The sequence below is a fragment of the Aegilops tauschii genome, chromosome 5 (assembly GCF_002575655.3).
Source record: "Aegilops tauschii subsp. strangulata cultivar AL8/78 chromosome 5, Aet v6.0, whole genome shotgun sequence".
Lineage (NCBI taxonomy): Eukaryota > Viridiplantae > Streptophyta > Magnoliopsida > Poales > Poaceae > Aegilops > Aegilops tauschii.
The window spans coordinates 47104246-47123692 of NC_053039.3; the positions used below are offsets into that span (position 1 = coordinate 47104246).

The window sequence follows — 19447 nt, forward strand, 5'->3', positions numbered from 1 at the left end:
GAGGGCTTATTCATCGCCCTGGACGTTTGGTGCTCGTTAAGTCGGCATCGCGGCCAAACCCATACATCACTTCATGATCGCGGAGGCTCCAGCTTGGGTTTTTCAAGAGATCGACCAATGGATGCGCTCATTTTTCTGGGCTGGCAAGGAGAAAGTGAATGGCGGTCAATGCCTCGTGCATGGAATTCGGTTTGCAAACCGACCTGGCAAGGTGGTTTGGGCGTTCTTAATCTACAATTACAAGGGTTGGCCTTGAGAGTTCGATGGGAGTGGCTCAGAAGAATGGATCCTGACAGGCCTTGGCAAGGACTGCCCATGGCGGTCGACAGAGAGGCTCGGGAGGTTTTTGACAGCATGGTGCACATCATTGTGGGGAAGGGCAGTAAGGTCTTGTTCTGGAGAGATTGATGGATCCATGGCTTTGCGGTCAAGGACATCGCACCGCTCATCCACGCTCTAGTGGACACGCGTACGATCAATCGCCGCACGGTCGAGGATGGGCTCTTGGAGGGGCGATGGCTGCACGACATCAGTGGAGAAGTCAACTTTGTTGGCCACATGCAGCTTTTACATCTCAATCTCGTGATCAGCATGATCAATCGCGACCCCACTAGGGACGGTACCTTCTCGTGGCCAGCTGACCCGTCCGGATCCTATACTGCAAAGTCCACCTACAATCGTCTTGGCAAGGCGCTGAAAGAGCCCCCTTTGCCTCTTGCATTTGGAGAAGCTGGGCTCTCCTGAAGTGCAAACTCTTCGTTTGGTTGGCAGTTCAGCACCGGATTTGGACTTCTGACAGGAGATTCAGACATGGACTCCAGGATGCTTCGTCCACCTGTTTCACGTGTCTCCAAGATGAGGACAATGCGGAGCACATCCTCACTCAATGCGTTTACACTAGGGAAGTGTGGCAATACATCTTTGAGACTTTGAGCTTCAGCGGTAGCGTCCCCAGACCGGAGGATACTCTTCTTGACTGGTGGCTGGCCACAAGGACTAACTTCACAAAAACATTCAAGCGCGGCTTTGACACGGTCATCATCGCAACCACATGGGCTCTTTGGAAGCAACGCAATGCCAGAGTTTTTCACCGGATCAACCAGCAGAAGACCGTATCCGAGCTGGCCCTTGCCATCATCGCGGAGCTTAAAGAATGGAGACTGGCGGGCTTGGGTGGAGGAGGTTATGGCTCGTTTTGTGAGTGTTGGCATATGCTAGTTAGTTGGGTGCCCTAGGGTGTGCGCTTCCCTTAGGAAACTCTTTTCTTTCTTGTAACCCTTGTAAATAACGCTTGCTCTCTTCTTCTATAAAGGTATGGTACGCCTTTGACGTACTCTCAAAAAAAAATTTAGAAGAAAAAAATATTCGATTGTTTAATAGTAGTATAGACTAGTGGCATGCTCACGAAAACTCCCAGGACGTCCACCTCCGGCACGTGTTGCCCAACCGCTATATTAAACAGGCTTTGTTGAATCATTAGGGCGCAAACTTTTTAAGAAGTATAGCCACGCTATTTACAACATATATAAATTAGAAAAACGTGATTTCTGGAAAAAAAAAGTGCAGAAAATTTGAAAGTTCGCATATTTAAAAAAAACCACGAATTCAAAGAATTTCCATGAATTTGGAAAAATTTCATCATGAAAAATAGTTCATCTATTTTGAAAAAAGTTCATTGTTTTTGAAAAATATATATTCAATGTTGAAAAAAGTTCATCAGTTTTCAAAAAAGTTCATCGATTTTATAGAAAGTTCAAAAAAATTAAAAAAGGTTCATTGATTTAGAAAAAAGTTCATCAATTTTATAAAAATGTTCATCGAATTGAAAAACAGTTCATCAATTTTCAAAAATAGTTCATTGTATTTGAAAAAATTTCATTGATTTTCTAAGAAATTTCATAGGTTTTGACAAAAGTTCATAGATTTTGGAAAAAGTTCATTGAAAAATGAAAAGAAGTTCAAAAAAAAGTTCATAATTTTATTTAGAAAAATCATCAATTTGAAAAATCAAGTTCACAAAATATGCTCATCAATTTGAAAAATAAGTTCAGAACATTTAATTGTTTACATCGATTTGAAAAATAAGGAAGAAGAAAAAAATGAAAAAAAGAACGGAAATGTAGAAGTAATAAAAGAATGCGAAAGCTTGGAAATATCAGATGATGTTGTGTGGTCGAGTGATTGGTGTGTAGCGCCGTAGTACACGAGGTCACAGTATCGATTCATCCTGCATGCAATCCTTTCGCGTTTTTGGAAACAGAAGGAAAAAAAAACTACAGATACATGGGCCAGCCCAGTTAACGCGGCTGCAGGCGCCGGTTAGGAAAATTGCCCTTTAAAGCAGCCTTGTTCCTGTGCACGCAACTGCGGAGCTGGGCTCCAGGCACCCCTATATCTAGAAAAAATTTAAACTGGCCTGGTGCGCAGCCCACTTCTAACTCTTGCCGGGCCTGAAATCTCAGCCCAAATCACACACAGGCAAACCGCGAAAAAAAAAGCGAAGAGTGAGGCGACCGTGCGCCTGCGCGTGTCTTCTGACGCGAACCCTACCCTGTCGCCGGCTCGCCGCCCGGCCGTTCCATTCGGCGTTCTCCCTACGCAGACGGCCAGCCCCGTGAGGCGTTCGCCCAGCCTCTTCTCGGCGAGGCAGCGACGGCCCGCTCGCCCAGTCCAGGTCCCCGGCGACCGGCGCCCAGTCCAATTCCGTCAGCTGCTCCCACGCAAAGCAATGGTAGTCCGGCCGTACGTCCAGTCCAGGTAACTTGACAATCAGGACTTGATTACTACAGTTTTCAACTTTTCTGAATGGTAGTGTAGTTTTATCGGGGGCCGGCTTGCGAATTTCCAATTAACTGAACCAGGAGCGACCCATCTATAGTCCCTCAAGGAAATATGAAAGTTAGATTCAGATTCGTTTTAATAGAAGAGTAACATATCATATAGACAATCAGAAGTATGGCCTACCCGTTTCTAAGATCTTCGTTATAATACATTGTTTACATATGTGGAAATTCCCAGGCTGTTAATCCGTAGCCTAAATGACCTCTCTTCCCTTGAAACTTGAGCATCATCAGATACTCCATGCATCCACAAAGGAACCTTGTTTCATTTGTTTCGACAACCCATTGCTGCGATAAAAGGACTACAGTCATAGAGTTTAGGCTGTCAAAACAGTGCACTACAAAGTACAAGCATCAGATTTTCATTTTGACTTCTGTATGCCTTGAGTCTGGGTTTTTGGTTTCTGTACACCATCAAACAAGATCCAAGAGAACAAGGACTACGTGCCTTCCAGTCGCAAAGAAAAGAAAAAAAGAAAAGGTCGACAGCGTCTCGATGGTATTGACACCTCAAATTATCTGTACGTGAGGAAAAGAAAAGGGGCCTCCATTGTTGTGTCTTGTGTGTACTTGAGTCAAACAAGAAACGAGAAAAAGGCCTCTAGCTGCTTTTGGGTCGGTAAAGCGAAATGTTTTGTTCCTCGCAAAGAATCATCTTTCTTATCCTTTAGTCTATCGACTTATAAAACTAGCTCTGCATTCCGTCTCTTCCCTGTGCGGGGTTTCTTTTAACACGTACTGACGTAACCCTATCATAGTGCTGTTGTATGCGATGCTTTCCATTCACTTAGTCTGAAGAATTTTAACATTAAGGGAGTTACCATTGCTAGCAGCAAGGCAGAAAATCTTGTCTAGTTGCGGGTGGATTTCCTTATTCCGCCGGTACCATACAAACTTATGTCAAGTTTTCAATACACTGACATAAATGTTCACGTACCATAGGAACGGACACTAATCACCATAGCCATAGTGGGAGTTCCGAAAAAAAAACACAGATACAGATCCAGTCGTCTTTTATTTTACAGTCGAACTGCATGTAACGTCCCCACTTAAGAGGCATCTGAGTAGAGCTCTTCAATCACCACACGAACTGCAATCGGGATCCGAACCAGGTGGGCGCCTCCATCATGCCATGCCAAGCTACCGAAGGTGTAGCTGCCCTGGATCCTTCGGGTGGCCCTGAAAATCACCTTGAAACTCTGCACCCTCTTTGCATTGCTGAACACCAGCACTGCTGGCTCCACAGCCATCTTGACGCCAGGTGGAGGCTCCAAGAATGCCTTGTACACCGCATTCGGCTGGCCAACATTGGTAACAGTGCGCACAACCGTCACAGATGTCTTGAGGCCAGGAATGGCAATCGATGGGAGGTTCAAGTCAGGTGGTGTGCAGTTGTTATTTGAACCAAATCCTTGTGGACAGTTGAAAAACTCGAGGTAATCTGACGCACTGATGTCATATATCAGGCCTGGATCAGCTGCCTTGGTTGGATTAACAGACCCTGCTCCGTAATCAAACGGGTCGGCGATCTTTGCACGATTTCCATTTGCTTCTATTGGAACCCCATGACTGTCCATGGTATGTGCTGCAAGAGAGACACTTTATTTGTGCTTTGCATAAATAAATACTCCACATCTCAACTATATATGTAGAGAATCAGATAATTACCGGTTGTCATTAGTGCTGATTTTAGGGCGGCAGGGGACCAGTCAGGATGCACGGATTTGAGTAGAGCGACTATCCCAGATATATGTGGGCAGGCCATGGATGTTCCAGAATCAAAGACGTAGGAAACACCTAGACTTTTGTAAGCACCAGTTTGTGCTGCAGCGGCTAAAATGTACACCCCAGGTGCAGCAATATCAGGCTGTTCATTTGGGAGCACAACTAATTAAGGCAAGTAGAGTTAATTCTATATATGTTTCTTAGTAGATTGTAACTTTAAGGAAAGAGAAGACTCCAATGACACTATGTAGTGACTGAATCGAACAATTTATTTACCTTAATAAGAGATTGCTAGCTAGAGGTGCGCTGCTTACCTTGAGAACCCCATGATAGATAGGACTAGGCCCCCTTGATGAGAAAGCTGCTATTCTTGGGGCAACAACTTCACTTCCGCTGGTTGTTCGGGTTGTTGATATCTTTATTTTTGGGATGCCAATGCGACTGCCATAATTATAAGGGGAAACGAGAAAGCTTTGGTAAACATTGAAATGGAGATGATAATATGCGTACGTCCAGAAAGTAGAAAATCGATTCATGTACATCTAAGAACTTTCTCTACGTACTTGCAGTACACAGCAATCTGATAGCTAGTCTTGAAGTCGAGAGGAACGCAAGGAAGGGCTGGTCCTTTAATTGCATATAGATCAAGAGAGTCCAGATTATTCTGTGAGAATATAAATCCCTTCCCTCCATTTCTCCGCACCGTCGCTGCAATATCTGCATACTTGGGTGGTGCAGAGACACTACCCGGTCCTGGTGTGTAGCAGAATACCACCTTCCCGTGTATGTCAGTGCTGTTTATGTAGTCCGGGTCACACCTGCAAAACAGTTACCCCTTGCTTATCCACTGTGGGTGAAATTCATATTTATTTAAATGGTGTTCGGAGTATATTTATAAGGGAATCTTACCTATCATTAAAGTAATACAGAAGTTGAGAGAACTCATCACCACCTTTATCTGCCACATACATGGATTGTGCCTGTAATCAATTAAGCATCCCATTGTGAGAAGGAAGAGAGGTAAAACATGACGCATGGTCAAATCTGAAGATGCATACCACAAACTGTCGGTTATTCCCGAGGGTGATAACCGTGAGGAATGATCGATCAACCGTGGTTGCAGCAACCGTGAGTAGCCATGGTGAAGAGTTCTGCACCGTTTGCTCTGTAGGTCCATCATTTCCGGCTGCCATGATGACCGGGATGCCTCTTGTCACAGCACCCAGCGTTCCTAATGCTGCCATTTCGTCCGTGCTTCCGAGAGAGAGCGATAGGACGTCAACACCGTCATGGATAGCATGATCGATGCCTTTCAGAACGCTCGCGGTAGAGCAAGTACCCCAGCAAGCCTTGTACACTGCTATCCGGGCGCGAGGTGCGCCACCACGAGCCGTTCCAGCAGCCAGTCCGAAGAAGCTGGTGTTGTGGACGACGTTGCCACCGGCTGTGGAGGCTGTGTGGGTGCCGTGGCCATGAGAATCCCTGGCAGACAGGAAGTCACCTTGGAGAAATCTCCTGTCGATGTCAGGGCCAGCATACCACCGCGCACCGATGAGCTTTCGATTGCAATCGTGGGCACTGAAGTTGGCACCCGCTTGGCAAGTTCCCTTCCATTTTGAAGGAGGAGGTCCATAGCCATCATCAGCGAAGCTCTGTGACTCAGGCCAAACACCTGAAATGAAAGACAAGTGGACTGGAGGTAAACCCCCCACACAATTAATTGTGTTAACCTTGGGCTGAACGAGCCATCGCATCCACCTGAGTCGATGACACCGATAATCATCCCATCTCCATGGTTTGCTGCTGCAAGGAGCTCATTTGGCTGCTGCTCCTGCTTGATGTCCACGCCCATGGACAGCCCAAGGAAATCCCAGCTCCGAGTAGTATGCATGCGTACCATTGTGTTCTCTTTCACACTCACCACTCCAGGCAGTGCTGTATCCGAGCCGGAAGCAGCAAGTGATTATTAACTTATGAATCACAGTGATGGTCAACAAGCATTTGTCGATAAATATCAATTGACTAATACTACACCTTATCTCAAAGCTAGAGGGAAAGATCAAAAGAGAGATAAATTATGCACATATATATTATACATACTCTGGATCTTTCTCGCTTGTGATTCAGTAAGCATTGCAGAAAAGCCTGAGAAACCATATCTGTAGCTGTGGACAATCGATTCGAGAGCCGCCTCCTTGCTTCATAGCCAGTACATACTTGTGTAAACCAACTTGAGAAATGGTATAATGAAATAATAATTCTACTTTTGGAGGAAAGGAACTTTTGAGAAAAACTAATTTAATTTGGAGGATATAGAAAGCCTTTGTAGAATAGGAATGTTTCCTTCACATTTTGGAGGAGTTTTATGTTATACCGTGAGGTTACTTCTTAATAAAATTGTATTTAAAGTTCCAATGCATCTTGGTGATTTACTCCTTTCCATATCTAAATAAGTAAAACATAATTATGCCAGTTAATGATGTCCATGTTTTTGCTTCTTATAAGATTCCATATGACGGGATATCATAATTCTATGACTTTATTTATTCCTATGTTTCTACAATCCTGTATCCTGGAGGGCATTATAATACTACTCCCATTGCTCCGATCTAAAATAAGTGTCGTGGTTTTAGTTCAAATTTGAAGGAGTGGTGTTCTGCAAATAGCTTGATTAAGTTTCTGCAAGTAGTGTTCTAATTTTTTGAACAGATAAGGAGTGGAGACTAAGGAGGAAGAATAGAGGAGAAAATGAAGGGACAAAAGACGACAAAAATTCTGCATACAAAATTATAGATAAGCCAAACACCACCTCAGCTACCATTTATCAAGCTTGTCATCCTTAGTTAACCTGGACAGTTAAGATCCGCTGACGAATGCAGTTTAATTTCTAGCAGCTAGCTTAAGATACTCACCTTGCAATTTATATTTGGTGGTATTATTTCTTTCTCACAGTAAAGTCTGGAGACTGTGCACTAATTTCTAATTATATTAATCAATTTTGACCACTTAGAGAATAAGGGTATTTTATTTTGAATTTTCTGCATTTGATTCTTGTTTGAGATTTTTGGTTCAAAAAGAAAAGAGAGGTGCAGAAAGTGATGGGACTGCCATAGTGCCATTCAGAGGAGTCCATGAGTCTACAATATTGAGACTAACCATAGCATAGTCCCTCCCTGCAACTTTATTTTTGGAGAAACCTCAAAATGACTGGAAGCTCCTACAACTAGTTTAATTAAGCACATAAAAATGGACGTAGTGGAATGCAAAATATGCAAAACTCGTTTAAGCAAAACACAAGGTGAAAATCTCAACAAGACCAAGGAAGCCACCTAATAAGTACCTAACTAAAGTAGATGTTGAAGCCAACCGACAAAGAGACACGCTGATGAAGCCAACCGAACAGAACATGACCGAACACAACATGGAAGCATACAGAGAAGCAGTTGTGTTGTATAATACTGGAGCCAGGATGTTGTATAATATCGCTGATTCAGTGCAACTTTGTATTAAATTGATGACGCTTATTATGGATCGAAGGGAGTAGCTAGCTAGTACTATGAAAGGTACCTTCCGAGAACGGAAGTGAGCAAGTCATGGTGCAAAGAGGTGACGAGACTGACATCTTCATGTTGCCTCTCCCCAAGGTAGACGATGTATACCTGAAAACATGTTTACGTATTAACTAACAACGTCTCCCCTGATTAGCAATGAATGGGATGGACCTTACCAACTTGGCTTTGCTAGTAAGCTGTAGTTTAACATGTTTTTGGCAACTAAATTACTTTAGTAATTGCAGATACAAGCTAGTCACTAACATCAGTGCGCCGGACAGCACATTCGGAGAAGAGCTTTGACAAGACATAGATTAAGAGGGATCATGACGAACACTTGCTAGCTAGGTTGAAGCTGGGTTATTAATGGCATGGCAGCTAGCTTACCCGTCTTTGTTTGAGCCCTTGCGACAGCTGCAATCGCAGAGATGAGTAGAGAAGAAACACAAGGAGTAGCAGACATGGCGCTCTAAGCTCTGAGAACCTTGCCATGGATCTGTTACATTACTAACCACAGCTGCCTTCCTCTTTTTATAGTAAGCTCTGAGCTGAGAACCTCTACTTGTTAAAAGTTGCAGTCGTTAGTGCCTGCAAGTGGTAGGGCCGATATCTTGCCACCGACATTGTATCAACTGATATGACGCCGGGATTAACCTGTAGTACAAATGAGTAAACTAAAAAGTAACAAGGTGAAGGTTACTCGCGCAGCTTGTCTGATATGCTGAAGCTATGTCTCCCTCTAACTTACTTAGCGCTTGTAGCCGTTGAATGAAAAATGACAGGTTAAGATTTAGTCGAGCATTATTGTAGCAAGACACTACATATAGTAGAGTCCCAAAATAAGTGTCTCTGTTTTAGTATAACTTTGTAGAAGCATCAAGTCTGAAGCGTATATCAACTCTAACGGCGGCTGAGATTTTCGTAAAGTGAAAAGACTGTAGCTACTGCTGCATGTGCATCTTTTTTCTTTTGAAACGGAGGCAAAAGATTTGCCTCTTCTATTAAATAAGAAAGAGTAGAGTTTAGAGTTTTACAACGCACACACAAATAAGCGGCATGACAATTACTCGTGCGTACAGGCAAATCCGCAGCGGAAGGTTACTAAAGTAGCAATTGTGTAACTCCATCGCCCCACTATGCCGATCGAGCTCCCCTTTTGTTTTGTTTTCTTAAACGGAGGGAAAATATTTGCCTCATATATTAAATAAGGAGGAGAAAGAGTTTGTTACAACACACTCATGTTACGACATGGCAATTATTCTTGCAAAAGATCCTAATTTCTTTGCCCGGCTTTGATCCAAAGGTTTGCCTCGTCGACAATGATGTTGAGCAAAATTTGCGGGGTTGCGCTCTTTTGGCTGAGCACTCTTGCGTTACGCTCATTCCAGATGACCCACGATACTAATATGGTAATCGATGCCTTTGCTTTTCAGTCGCGATGCAAGCGGCGCACGTGCTCGCCCACCACGCCTGAACAGAGTCGAACAAGTGCCATGCGGATGTGTCCATGGCGTGGATGCGAAATTTCTGAATAACTAGGTTCCAAAGCCTGAGAGTGAAACGGCATATGAAGAAAAAGATAGGACCAGGTTCCAAGACGTGTCCAACAAAAGAGGAGCATCCATCATTGCAGCAAGGATACCCTGTAGAGCTTGGCATTTAGCCTGGGGAAGAATAATGGACATCTTAATGAATATATGACTTTACAGACCCGGTTTTTTCAGATGGTGGTGTGACCACTAGTTTTTTTTTTTTTTGCTCATTGCACGTGATAGCCGATTTATGTGTCCATTAGCTAGTGATGAGAGACATAAATAATTCACCAACGGAATGAGAGCAAGCGAAATATCGAGAAATTGTCTGGTGGAAACATCGTCTGACCCTAGCTAGCTAGCTATGGATTTATGGCTATACTCCCTCCGTCCGGTGAGTATATGGCAAATTAGTTCAGCTGTCACATCGGTATCTCAAAGGAATATATGGCTTTACAGTACCCAATTTTCAAATGGAGCCACTGTTGAGTGATCACTAGTTCTTGTCGATAATGCTCCTTGCACATCAGAGATGCTCCGTGCATATTGCTTGTGCTCTCTTTTTGTCTTTAACAAATCAACACATTTCACCCTTGTACATTTAGCATGCACTTATATGTTTTTTAAATACACTTTTGTGCACTTATAAAAAAAGGAAGGCATGCATATGCATGGCTTTTTTTTTCTGTTCTTTCATACCAATGCATGCATGGAACCTTGCTAACGTATCTGCAACTGCACACACAATATAACTCAAATGCACATTTTGGTTGGTAGCTCTAGGTATGCATAGATTTTGATAGTTAATTTGCTGTACGACGGCCCCAGCATGGATAGTGGGCGTGATGTGAGCGCGTGTAAGTCTCGAGGCCAGACAAGCTCTATGGCACGTTTTGTGGGAGGACAACCTTCTCTTTTTGAAAAGGGCAGAGCAACCTCAAGGTCAAGGGGCATATTTTGGATGAGAGTGGTTCTTCTACACCCACTCGGTGCACCAACGGTGCACCCACGCAAGAAAACATATCAAAATATTTCAAAAAAAATCTAAAACTTTGTGGAAATGATCATCAACAAATGTTAGAGAGGCTTGCAAAATTTGATGGTCAAATAACATTCGAGGAGCTCTCTACAAAATAGATAAATTCACTGAAAATTAGTCAAAATGTAAGTGTACTGTTTGAGCTGTTTTTGTAATTTTGTCTTTTTTGTAGAGTGCTTCTCGAATGTTATTTGACCACCAAACTTTACAAGCCCCCATAACATTTGTTGATGATCATTCCCACAAAGTTTCAGAATTTTTTCAAATTTTTTGCTATATTTTCTTGCATGGGTCCACCGAAGGTGGGTGCAGCCACTACTTTTCCATTTTGGATTGGTGCCTTGGCTTTTTCAAGAGAATTTCATAATGGGCTAGCCAAAACATTTTGTTCGGTCAAAGTGCTATCAAGAAAACCCTTTCTTGTTTGAAAGGGCAGAGCAACCTCAAGGCCCACTATCTCAATGATGATGGTGGAACTCGGAATCGTAGGGAAAAAAACTGAAGCACACTATGGCTGCAGAACAAGCCGATAGAAGCTTACCTATCATGGCCTCGTGGGCCTGGTCAGAACGAATGGACATCCTGTCCTGTACTAGTATTGAGCCCGGGGAAGAATGGACATCAAGGAGTATAGGTCTTTATAGACACCAATTTCCAGACCAAGCCACTGTAGGGTGATCACTAGTTCTTGTCCGTAATGCTCTTTGCGCATCACAGCTGCTTTATGTATCGATCAATCGTTCGAGCCATAGATGCTGCATATGCTCAATCATAGTGAAAAGTTTGGTCGAACCAATATCTTCTTGTTTTCTTTATTTGAAAAGTTGATGCACTTGTTAGTTGCGGCACTTTTATCATGATGTCTGGTGTGACAATGTTTCTCTCAGGGCCAAATATGCACAAAATTTTCAGTACTGTGAGCAGAGCAGATAGATGCTACAGTTAGTGAGATCATCTTGGATACGGGTATTGATATTTCTTTAAATAGTCCTGTGACCCCTTTGGAATTAAATGACCTAGTGGGAAGAGCTAATTAAATCCAGCATTCCAGCTAACGGATAGTGAGGATAGTGTAAGATGGGCTCTTTCCAAGAATGGTTGTTTGTACCATATCTTTGTATAAAGCCATGGTCAACAGGGTGTTTTGAGCTCCAGATGTGGGGCATTTGGAAGGCAAAATTCCTGCTAAGCAGCAATTTTTTTATGGCCGTGTTGGCATGGTAAACCGCAAGTAACTATGGAGTTGCATAATCGAGGCTGGCCAGGAGAGAGGAGACGTTGGATGTGTCTCTGCGGGCAGCTCAAAGACACGATGCATCTGATGTCTCAATGTCCCATGGCTAACTTTGTTTGGTGAGTTGTGAAAGAAGGTTTAAATTTGCGATATATTCCTTTAAACTTAGAGGAGTTTAATCGGGTTTGTATCCCAATACCAGGGAGAAAGAAAAACAGTATCATGCTTATGTTGTTGGCGGCAATAATATGGTTGATTTGGATGACTAGGAATGATATAATCTTTCGTGACAAAGTAGTTTCTTCTCCTATGCATGTTGTTTACAGAGTCATGAACCTTTTACTGCACTGGTGACAGTTGGTGGCGCAGAAGCAGCAGGACCAACTCGAAAGAACAATTGAGCAAATTCGTCAAGTGCTACACCAACTTCATTGTACAGCCGGAGTTGGGAGAAGAGTAGTGCCATGTTTGACGCGTCAACGGCGGGCTTACGCCTGCCTGAACCTTTATTGCCAACCGTCAGGGTGTTACATATCTCAGGGGGGGGAGAGAGAGTACATGAGGATTAGAGGGGGGAAACAAAATTACATGTAGCGAGAAGCTATAATCTCCCGGCAAGGTGAAACAACATGGAGCCCCAGTCCCGGAGCCTAATTTTCTTTTGAGCATTATTGCAGCGGTGTGACCAAAGTTTTAGATCATCCGCAGCGGTGCCTGCAACATCATGGAGCCCAAGCTGAATGTTCCGAAAAACCTTGGCGTTCCTTCTCTTTCAGATATTCCAAAGAACGGCCAGCAGAACAGTTGATCTAGTTCCGTTGTGCCATTCACCCTCCCATGCTTGGAGCAGCCCCTGCGGAGTATCTGGACAGAGGCTTTCAAGCTCCTCCCAAAGAGGAGCGAGGTGCTGGCACCCGAAGAGAAGATGGTTGATGGATTCGTCGTGGTCGCAGAAGGGGCACGCGGCCGAAGTGGCAATGTCCCGTCTGAAGCGTCGCTCATTTGTGAAGAGGCGGTCCTTGCGTGCAAGCCAGAGGAATATCCGGCATTTATTTGGGGCGTAGTTTCGCCAGATGGCCGGGGCGAGCGTGTCTGTGGGTTTGTCCCTCCAAACCACGTGGTAGGCAAGCCTAGCGGTGAAAGGTTTCCCAGCATCCCTTGTAGTTCTCCTGTCAGCTACCTGCAAATTCAAGTTGACCGTGGCCAAAATAGTGCGTAGTTCAAGCAGTTCGCAATCGGCTGCGTTAGAAAGCCTAGGGGTTAGGTCCAAGCTTAGGTTGGTAGAGGTCAAAGCGCGTGCCACTGAAGTGTGTATTCGGTTGGAGTGAGAAAACAGGGCCGGGAATTGTTGGGCTAGGGTTTGGGATGAGTGAGGTAGCCAAAGGTCTAGCCAGAAGGAGGTAGTGGCTCCATTACCGATGCTGACCCTGGTAGAGTCCCGGAATAGGGCGAGGCCTTTCATGATGTCCTTCCAGATCGGGGTATGCTGGTTGTCTGATATGCCCACATCATTAGTGGCCGACCAGCCTTATTTGGAGATCAAGTATCCGGTCTCTCCCGAGATTTGCTCGTCGTGCAGCTTGGAGATGTGTTTAAGTAATAGACAGAGGTTCATGTGTGGGAGAGAAAGAAAACCAAGGCCCCCATTGGCGAAAGGAGCACAAACGAGGTCCCAAGCGACCTTGCAGTTGCCGCCCGAGGTTTTTTCCTGGCCAGACCAAAAGAAGGCCCTACAGCGTTTCTCGATTTCCTGAATGGTTCCAACCGGGAGAAGAAGAACACTCATGGCATAGATTGGCAGGGCGCGTAAAACAGAGCGGACCAGGATAGCCCTTCCGGCCAAGGAAAGCAAAAGGCCCCTCCATCCGGCAAGACGACGATCGACCTTGTCAATGATGAAGAAGAAATCAGCCAGGTTTAGTTTGTGAGTGGATAAAGGCAAGCCCAAGTAGGATTGGGGGAAGGTGGCAACTGCGGCAACCCGGGATTGCGGCAAGGCAAGCCGAGAGGTCGGGGTCGACATGAATCGAGGCAAAGGTGCTTTTGTGGAAATTGATTTTCAGCCCAGCAGCCTCAGAAAATTGGAGCAGGATGTTTTTGAGAGTCCGAAGCTGAGCAACGTCAGGGGGGAGGACAATTAGCGTGTCATCCGCATACTGAAGCACAGTGCAAGGCATATCGTGATCGATCGGATGAGTCAGGAGTCCACAGTCGAAGGCCTGAATAATGAGACGTTTTAAGACATCCGCCTCCAAGATGAAGAGATAGGGAGATAGGGAATCGCCTTGCCGCAAACCTTGGCGACACTGGAACTAGGGCCCTGGCTTACCGTTGAGGAGAACAGCCGAGCTGGCTGTGGTGTTTAGGCTCTGCACCCAACGGCACCAGAGCGGAGGGAATCCATGAGCCTTGAGGATGTTGGCAAGGCCGGTCCAAGACACTGAGTCAAAGGCCTTGTGAAAGTCTAGTTTAAGGACGAATGCAGGCAGCCGTCGCTTGAAACAAGTTTGGACAATGTCAGTAGCGTGAAGAAAGTTTTCGGCAATCCCACGTCCTATGACAAAGCCTGTTTGATCGTAGTGGATGAGTTGAGTGACTAGGGGTTGAGCCCTTAAGGAGAGGCACTTGGACGTGAGCTTAATTGAGCAATTTTGGAGGGAAACCGGCCTATAGTTCTCAGGCGTAGAAGCATCTGATTTTTTGGGAATGAGCACAATGTGGGCAGTATTGATGCGCAGAAGATCTGCGGTGCCTGCATGGAACTCGTTCATCAGATTCAGGAGACGTCAAAAGGTTCCAATTAGTTTTGAAGAAAGACGGGCCAAAACCATCTGGCCCAGGGCTGGCGTCATCCTTCATGGCCCAAAGGGCGCCCTTTATTTCCTCAAGAGTAAAAGGTTTCAGGAGGTCGGAGGCTTGGGTTGTGCTGAGCGCGTTAGGCAGAAGCAAACTTTCTAGGTAGAAAGAAGTGGACACGGGGGCGCTTGTGCCAACCAAATTCTTGAAAAAGCGAAGGAGGACAACTTCTTTGTCGGAGTGAGCGGAGAAGGTGGTGCCATTGCAAGAGAGAGATTTTATTTGATTTTTCCGATGTCTCGCGGACGCACAAATATGCATATAGGCCGAGTTTTCGTCCCCAAAAACGCAGTCCTTGATTTTTGCCCGTTGCCTCGAGTGGGCAGCAATGGCAGCATTGTGACGGTGGAGAGATAGCATGACCGCAATTCTAAGGTTCGATTCAATGTGTGATAGCGGCCAGGCCTCCTCAATCTTGTCAAGAAAGTTGATAGTAGCATGGCAATTCAAAGCTAGGGTTTTTGGAGAGCGACGGTTTGACAGCCACTTCTTTGCCATGTTTCTAGTGTGTTTTAACTTAAGGGAGAGAATCCCAGCGGCGCCAAGGTGGACATGTCGGGCACCTACGCTTGCCCAGTTTGTGGCCACCCTCTCCTTAAAGTGGGGAATGTTTAGGAGTGATCGATCTAAGCGGAAAACTGGAGATTTGGGAATAGATGTCTTGGCCGAAAGGCAAATAGGAACGTGGTCCGAGGTTGTATGAGTAATGGAGACTAGAGAAGTATCTGGAAAATATGAAGCCCAAGGAATGTTTGCAAGCGCCCTATCCAACCGAACGAGGATGGGCACATCCTGCTGGTTCGACCAGGTGAAGCGGCGATCAAGAAGGGGGAGGTCCTGAAGCTGAAGAGTGTTTATGGTTGAGGAGAAGAGATGCGATTCGCTCATGTTGAAGTGGGAGGAGGATTTGTCCGACGGCCTGAGGGTGATGTTGAAGTCCCCGATGATCGTCCAAGGGCAGGAGATGTCGGGTTTTAGATCAACGAGCGACTGCAGGAACAAGGGTTTTAAAGCGTGGTCGCACGGCCCATATACAATTGTTACCGCAAAGGAGAGATCGTCGACCCGCGAGTCAAACCAGCAGGTTAAGGAAAAGGGGTCGTCCTCCACCTTGGAGCAAGACAGCAGATTGTCGTCCCAGGCAGTGATAATTCCTCCCGCGGATCCATTGGCGGGGATGGAATGGAAGGATCTAAGGTTGGGAGGTAGAAAAGAGATAGCCTTAAAATGAGAGATATCTAGGAGTTTTGATTCTTGCAAACACAACACGGATCACGTAGAGGCAGATATGGTGGCTTTGACGTCGGTACATTTTTTGTGTCTACCCAGACCACGTACATTCCAAGAGATAATCGAGATATCCTTAATCATTAATAACTGGATAGGCAACATAGAATAACCAATCTAAGGTAATAGCCAGAAAGACGACGATACAAGTCGTAGCAGAGAGAACTAGGGTGCACATGGCGAGGAGAGGGGGCGAGTCTACGAGAAAGAGAAAGCAAGAAGGGATACTAGGCGGGGTAGCATGCCGGTGGCGCGTCCTACAGAGAGAACTACAACTAAAACTGTTGGGGGATCTGTAGTTGCATGAAGGAGCCGGTAGGAGGGGGCACCGCCATAGATCGAAGAGAGGAAGGCTGTCACACATTGTCACTGGATGGCACCAGGTTGAGGTCGAACTCGGGGACGCCGCAGGCCTCCGCCAGCTGGAGCGCGTCCTTGCGAGGGAGTGGAGGCGCGCCCTCCGAGGCGAGCTCCAGGAGCTCCACGGCCGGCAGCAGAAGCTCGCTAGACGGGGCCGCCCGCTTCCTCCCCTCCATCTTCTGCTCCTTCCTGAGCGTGGCCTTCTCAAGCATGGTCATGCGGTTAGGGTTTTCCCCCTTCCGGATGCGGGCACTGCGACGGGTGAAGACGATCTTGGGCGAGGCCGCGCGGGGAGGAAGATCCGCGAGGGGGTCGGGGGTTGGAGCCGGAGAAGAGGGAGGCAGCGGCAGCAGTGGCATGCCCTCCAGAGTGTCGTCCTCGAGCTGCATGGCCTGGGAGCAGGGAACGGCGGCAGGCCGCTATCGAAGCGCTCGATGGCCTGCATGACTTTCGCCTCGCCGTCGCAGCCCGGGGTGAAGGCGCGGCCACGGAAGTCGTTGCAGATGACCTCGGCGTCCGTGAAGGGGGCGTATGAGGGGCCGACCGTTGCCACCCGGTCGAGGTAGCCGATGGAGCAGGCCGCGAGGTTGGCGACGAGCAGCTTGGGGGAGCCCGTCGGGCTCATGGGGATGCGGTAGAACCTGCGCTCGCCGCCGACGCCTTGAATGTGCACATCATAGAAGCCCTTGAAGAGCTTGACTTGCACGGATTTCGGGCGAGCCATGAGGGGAACCGCGCAGACGAGCGGCTTGTGGTTCACCATCATGGTGAGGCCACCGGGCAGCTGCACGACCCGATCGTCGTGCCCGTCGTCTGTTGGCGCCGGGGGGCGCGGAGAGGTTGGGGTCCATGCCTCCAGGGAAGTCACCGCCGTCTCCCTGGTCACCGTGGTCACCACCGCTGATGTTCTCGTCATCAGAGTCTGGCCCCGCAAAGGCAGGGTCTGGTGGTAGCTCCTGAGAGTGGATGACAAGAACCGAGGCGATGGCCCCAAGGCCAGAGAAACCATGGACAGGAATGGTGTGGGGGACGTCGGTGAGAGTGCGGGATTTGACAGAGACAAGGACAGCGGAGTAGTCAACTCCAGTCAGGTAGATCGGATCAATCTGGATTGGGCAGGCGAAGGGAACGATAGAATTAATGATGGTGGGCGTGAACCAGTACTCGAGAGGGAAGTCTTTGATGTGGAGGGCAGAAACCGTGCCAAGGCGAAAGAGGAAACGGTTTTCTGTGTCTTCGTGGCGGACTAGGTTGACTGTGTTCAGAGGGCATGTGAGAGGACTGTTTAGGATGGATATTTCTCTCTCATAGGCCGAGCCGTAGACGACAAAACCAGCCCCATAGGAAGACGCTCTAATGAGGACAGGAGGGTTGCCACCCCCGGTTTGGAGCGCACGGCGAATGCAAGCTTGGGGAGAGGGATGAGGTGGGTTGACGACGGCGAAAGCGAGGTTTTGGAAGTGCTCAATGGGTGTGTATGGCATGAAAACGTTGGAGAAATCGCGACGGTGCCGAGGCGGGGAAGAGAAAGACATGGATTGGGTTGCATCCGAATCAGAGGACTCCTCCCCCGATTCGAACTCAACCTCATCCGGATCTTCCTCCTTGTCGACGGCCGCATCGTCGACCTCCGCGGCTTGGGTCTGCTCCGGGAAGGAGAACACTTGGGGGAGGGTGTGCGAGCAGGGGACAGGTCGAGCTCATCCTCGAAGGAAGCTAGCTCGAGCGGGATGAAGTTGGCCATGGGAGCGGACGGAGGATGGCTGGGAGGTGGAGTTGTGATGCGAGGGCTTTGTGGTGCCTGCGAGGAGGAGGGAGGAGTGGGGAGGCTAGGAGCGGGCTGGTGATTGACAAGAGGAAGGGCTGGAGGGGTGGGGGTAAAATAGCAGCACAGCCATGCTGGGTGTGGCCCACCCGCCAGCATCTCCGGCATCTCACGGGGTCTCTACAGCCCCGCACTTGGTGATCGAGCACCAAGCATCGAAAGCAGCGCGCCATGGCATTAAACCTCTTGGTGACGAGGAGCGATGGGGGGCTGCATGCTATAAGGAGAGGTGAGGAGGGCATGGGCATAAGAAGCCAAAGGGCTGGCGCGCCCGGGCTAGGGCTGCGACAGCCGAGGTGGCGAGGGGCAGGCGGTCTCGGGCTCCCCGTTGTGACAGCTCGTGAGCTGCATGGCAGGAGAGGGGGAGGCCTTATCCAGGAGAGGGGGAGGGGGCGAAGTTGACCACAGGAGTGGGCCCGCGGGGCGTGGCAGGATGCCAGGCGCAGAAAGGTCCAACATCGGGTAACACGAACGGGCAGGAACTCGACGCGAGCAGCCAGGCACGCGAGGCCGAGCATGGCGGGGAGGCGAGGTGGGACGAGGCTGATCTGGCATGTGAGTAGTGCCATGTGAGTAGTTTCTGTTAGAGATATATTTGGGATATTTGTATTTGGTAGTCAAGGATTTGTAATCCGTCTCCTACCTTATCTCCAGGAGAGGCGTCTTGCCCTCCAAGTCTTGTACTCAATATATACTCGCCCTCGAGGCTCAATAATACATCCATCATATTCTGCAAATTCCATCAATCCTTTCTCTCCCTTCCAACATGGTATCTATCGCAAGTCGATCCTAAACCCTAGCCGCCACCGCTTCCGCACCCGCGCGCCGCCCCCGGGGCGGTCGGCCTCCATGACCGCCGCCGGGGGCCGCGCCGCCCGTACCTAGGGTTCGTCCGCCGACCGTGTTGGCCGGATGCCTAGAGAGTCTTTTTTCCCGATCCTTTGATCCGGATTTTCTCTCTCTCGCCGGTCGCCTTGATCGGCGTCTACTTTTTGGTTTTCCGGTCTATGTGATCCGGTTTGCGTCACCCACCGCCGCCGTCGACCCCGTGCGCCTCTACTCCAACACCGGCGCGATTGGTCGGCTTCTTCATTGACCCAGCGGCCTCGCGCGTCTGCCCGTCGGTCGCCCCGACTCGGCGGCCTCGCGCGTCGTCCATGCGTCGACCCGCCGGTCGCCCCGACCCGGCGGCCCTTCA

At 47.8% G+C, this 19447-nt stretch overlaps 1 protein-coding gene across 1 annotated transcript; it reads right to left on the minus strand.

Moving 5' to 3' along the window:
- Positions 1–3603: 3603 nt before the first annotated feature.
- LOC109759672 (subtilisin-like protease SBT3.9) lies at positions 3604–8723 on the minus strand. Its single transcript, XM_020318502.4, has 10 exons — positions 8504–8723; positions 8133–8224; positions 6666–6763; positions 6324–6500; positions 5624–6237; positions 5475–5545; positions 5129–5383; positions 4880–5006; positions 4509–4707; positions 3604–4425 (listed from the first exon to the last, which is right to left on the minus strand). Exons 1-10 carry the CDS (start codon positions 8606–8608, stop codon positions 3890–3892), a joined length of 2274 nt encoding a protein of 757 aa, XP_020174091.1. The 5' UTR covers positions 8609–8723; the 3' UTR covers positions 3604–3889.
- Positions 8724–19447: the final 10724 nt, after the last annotated feature.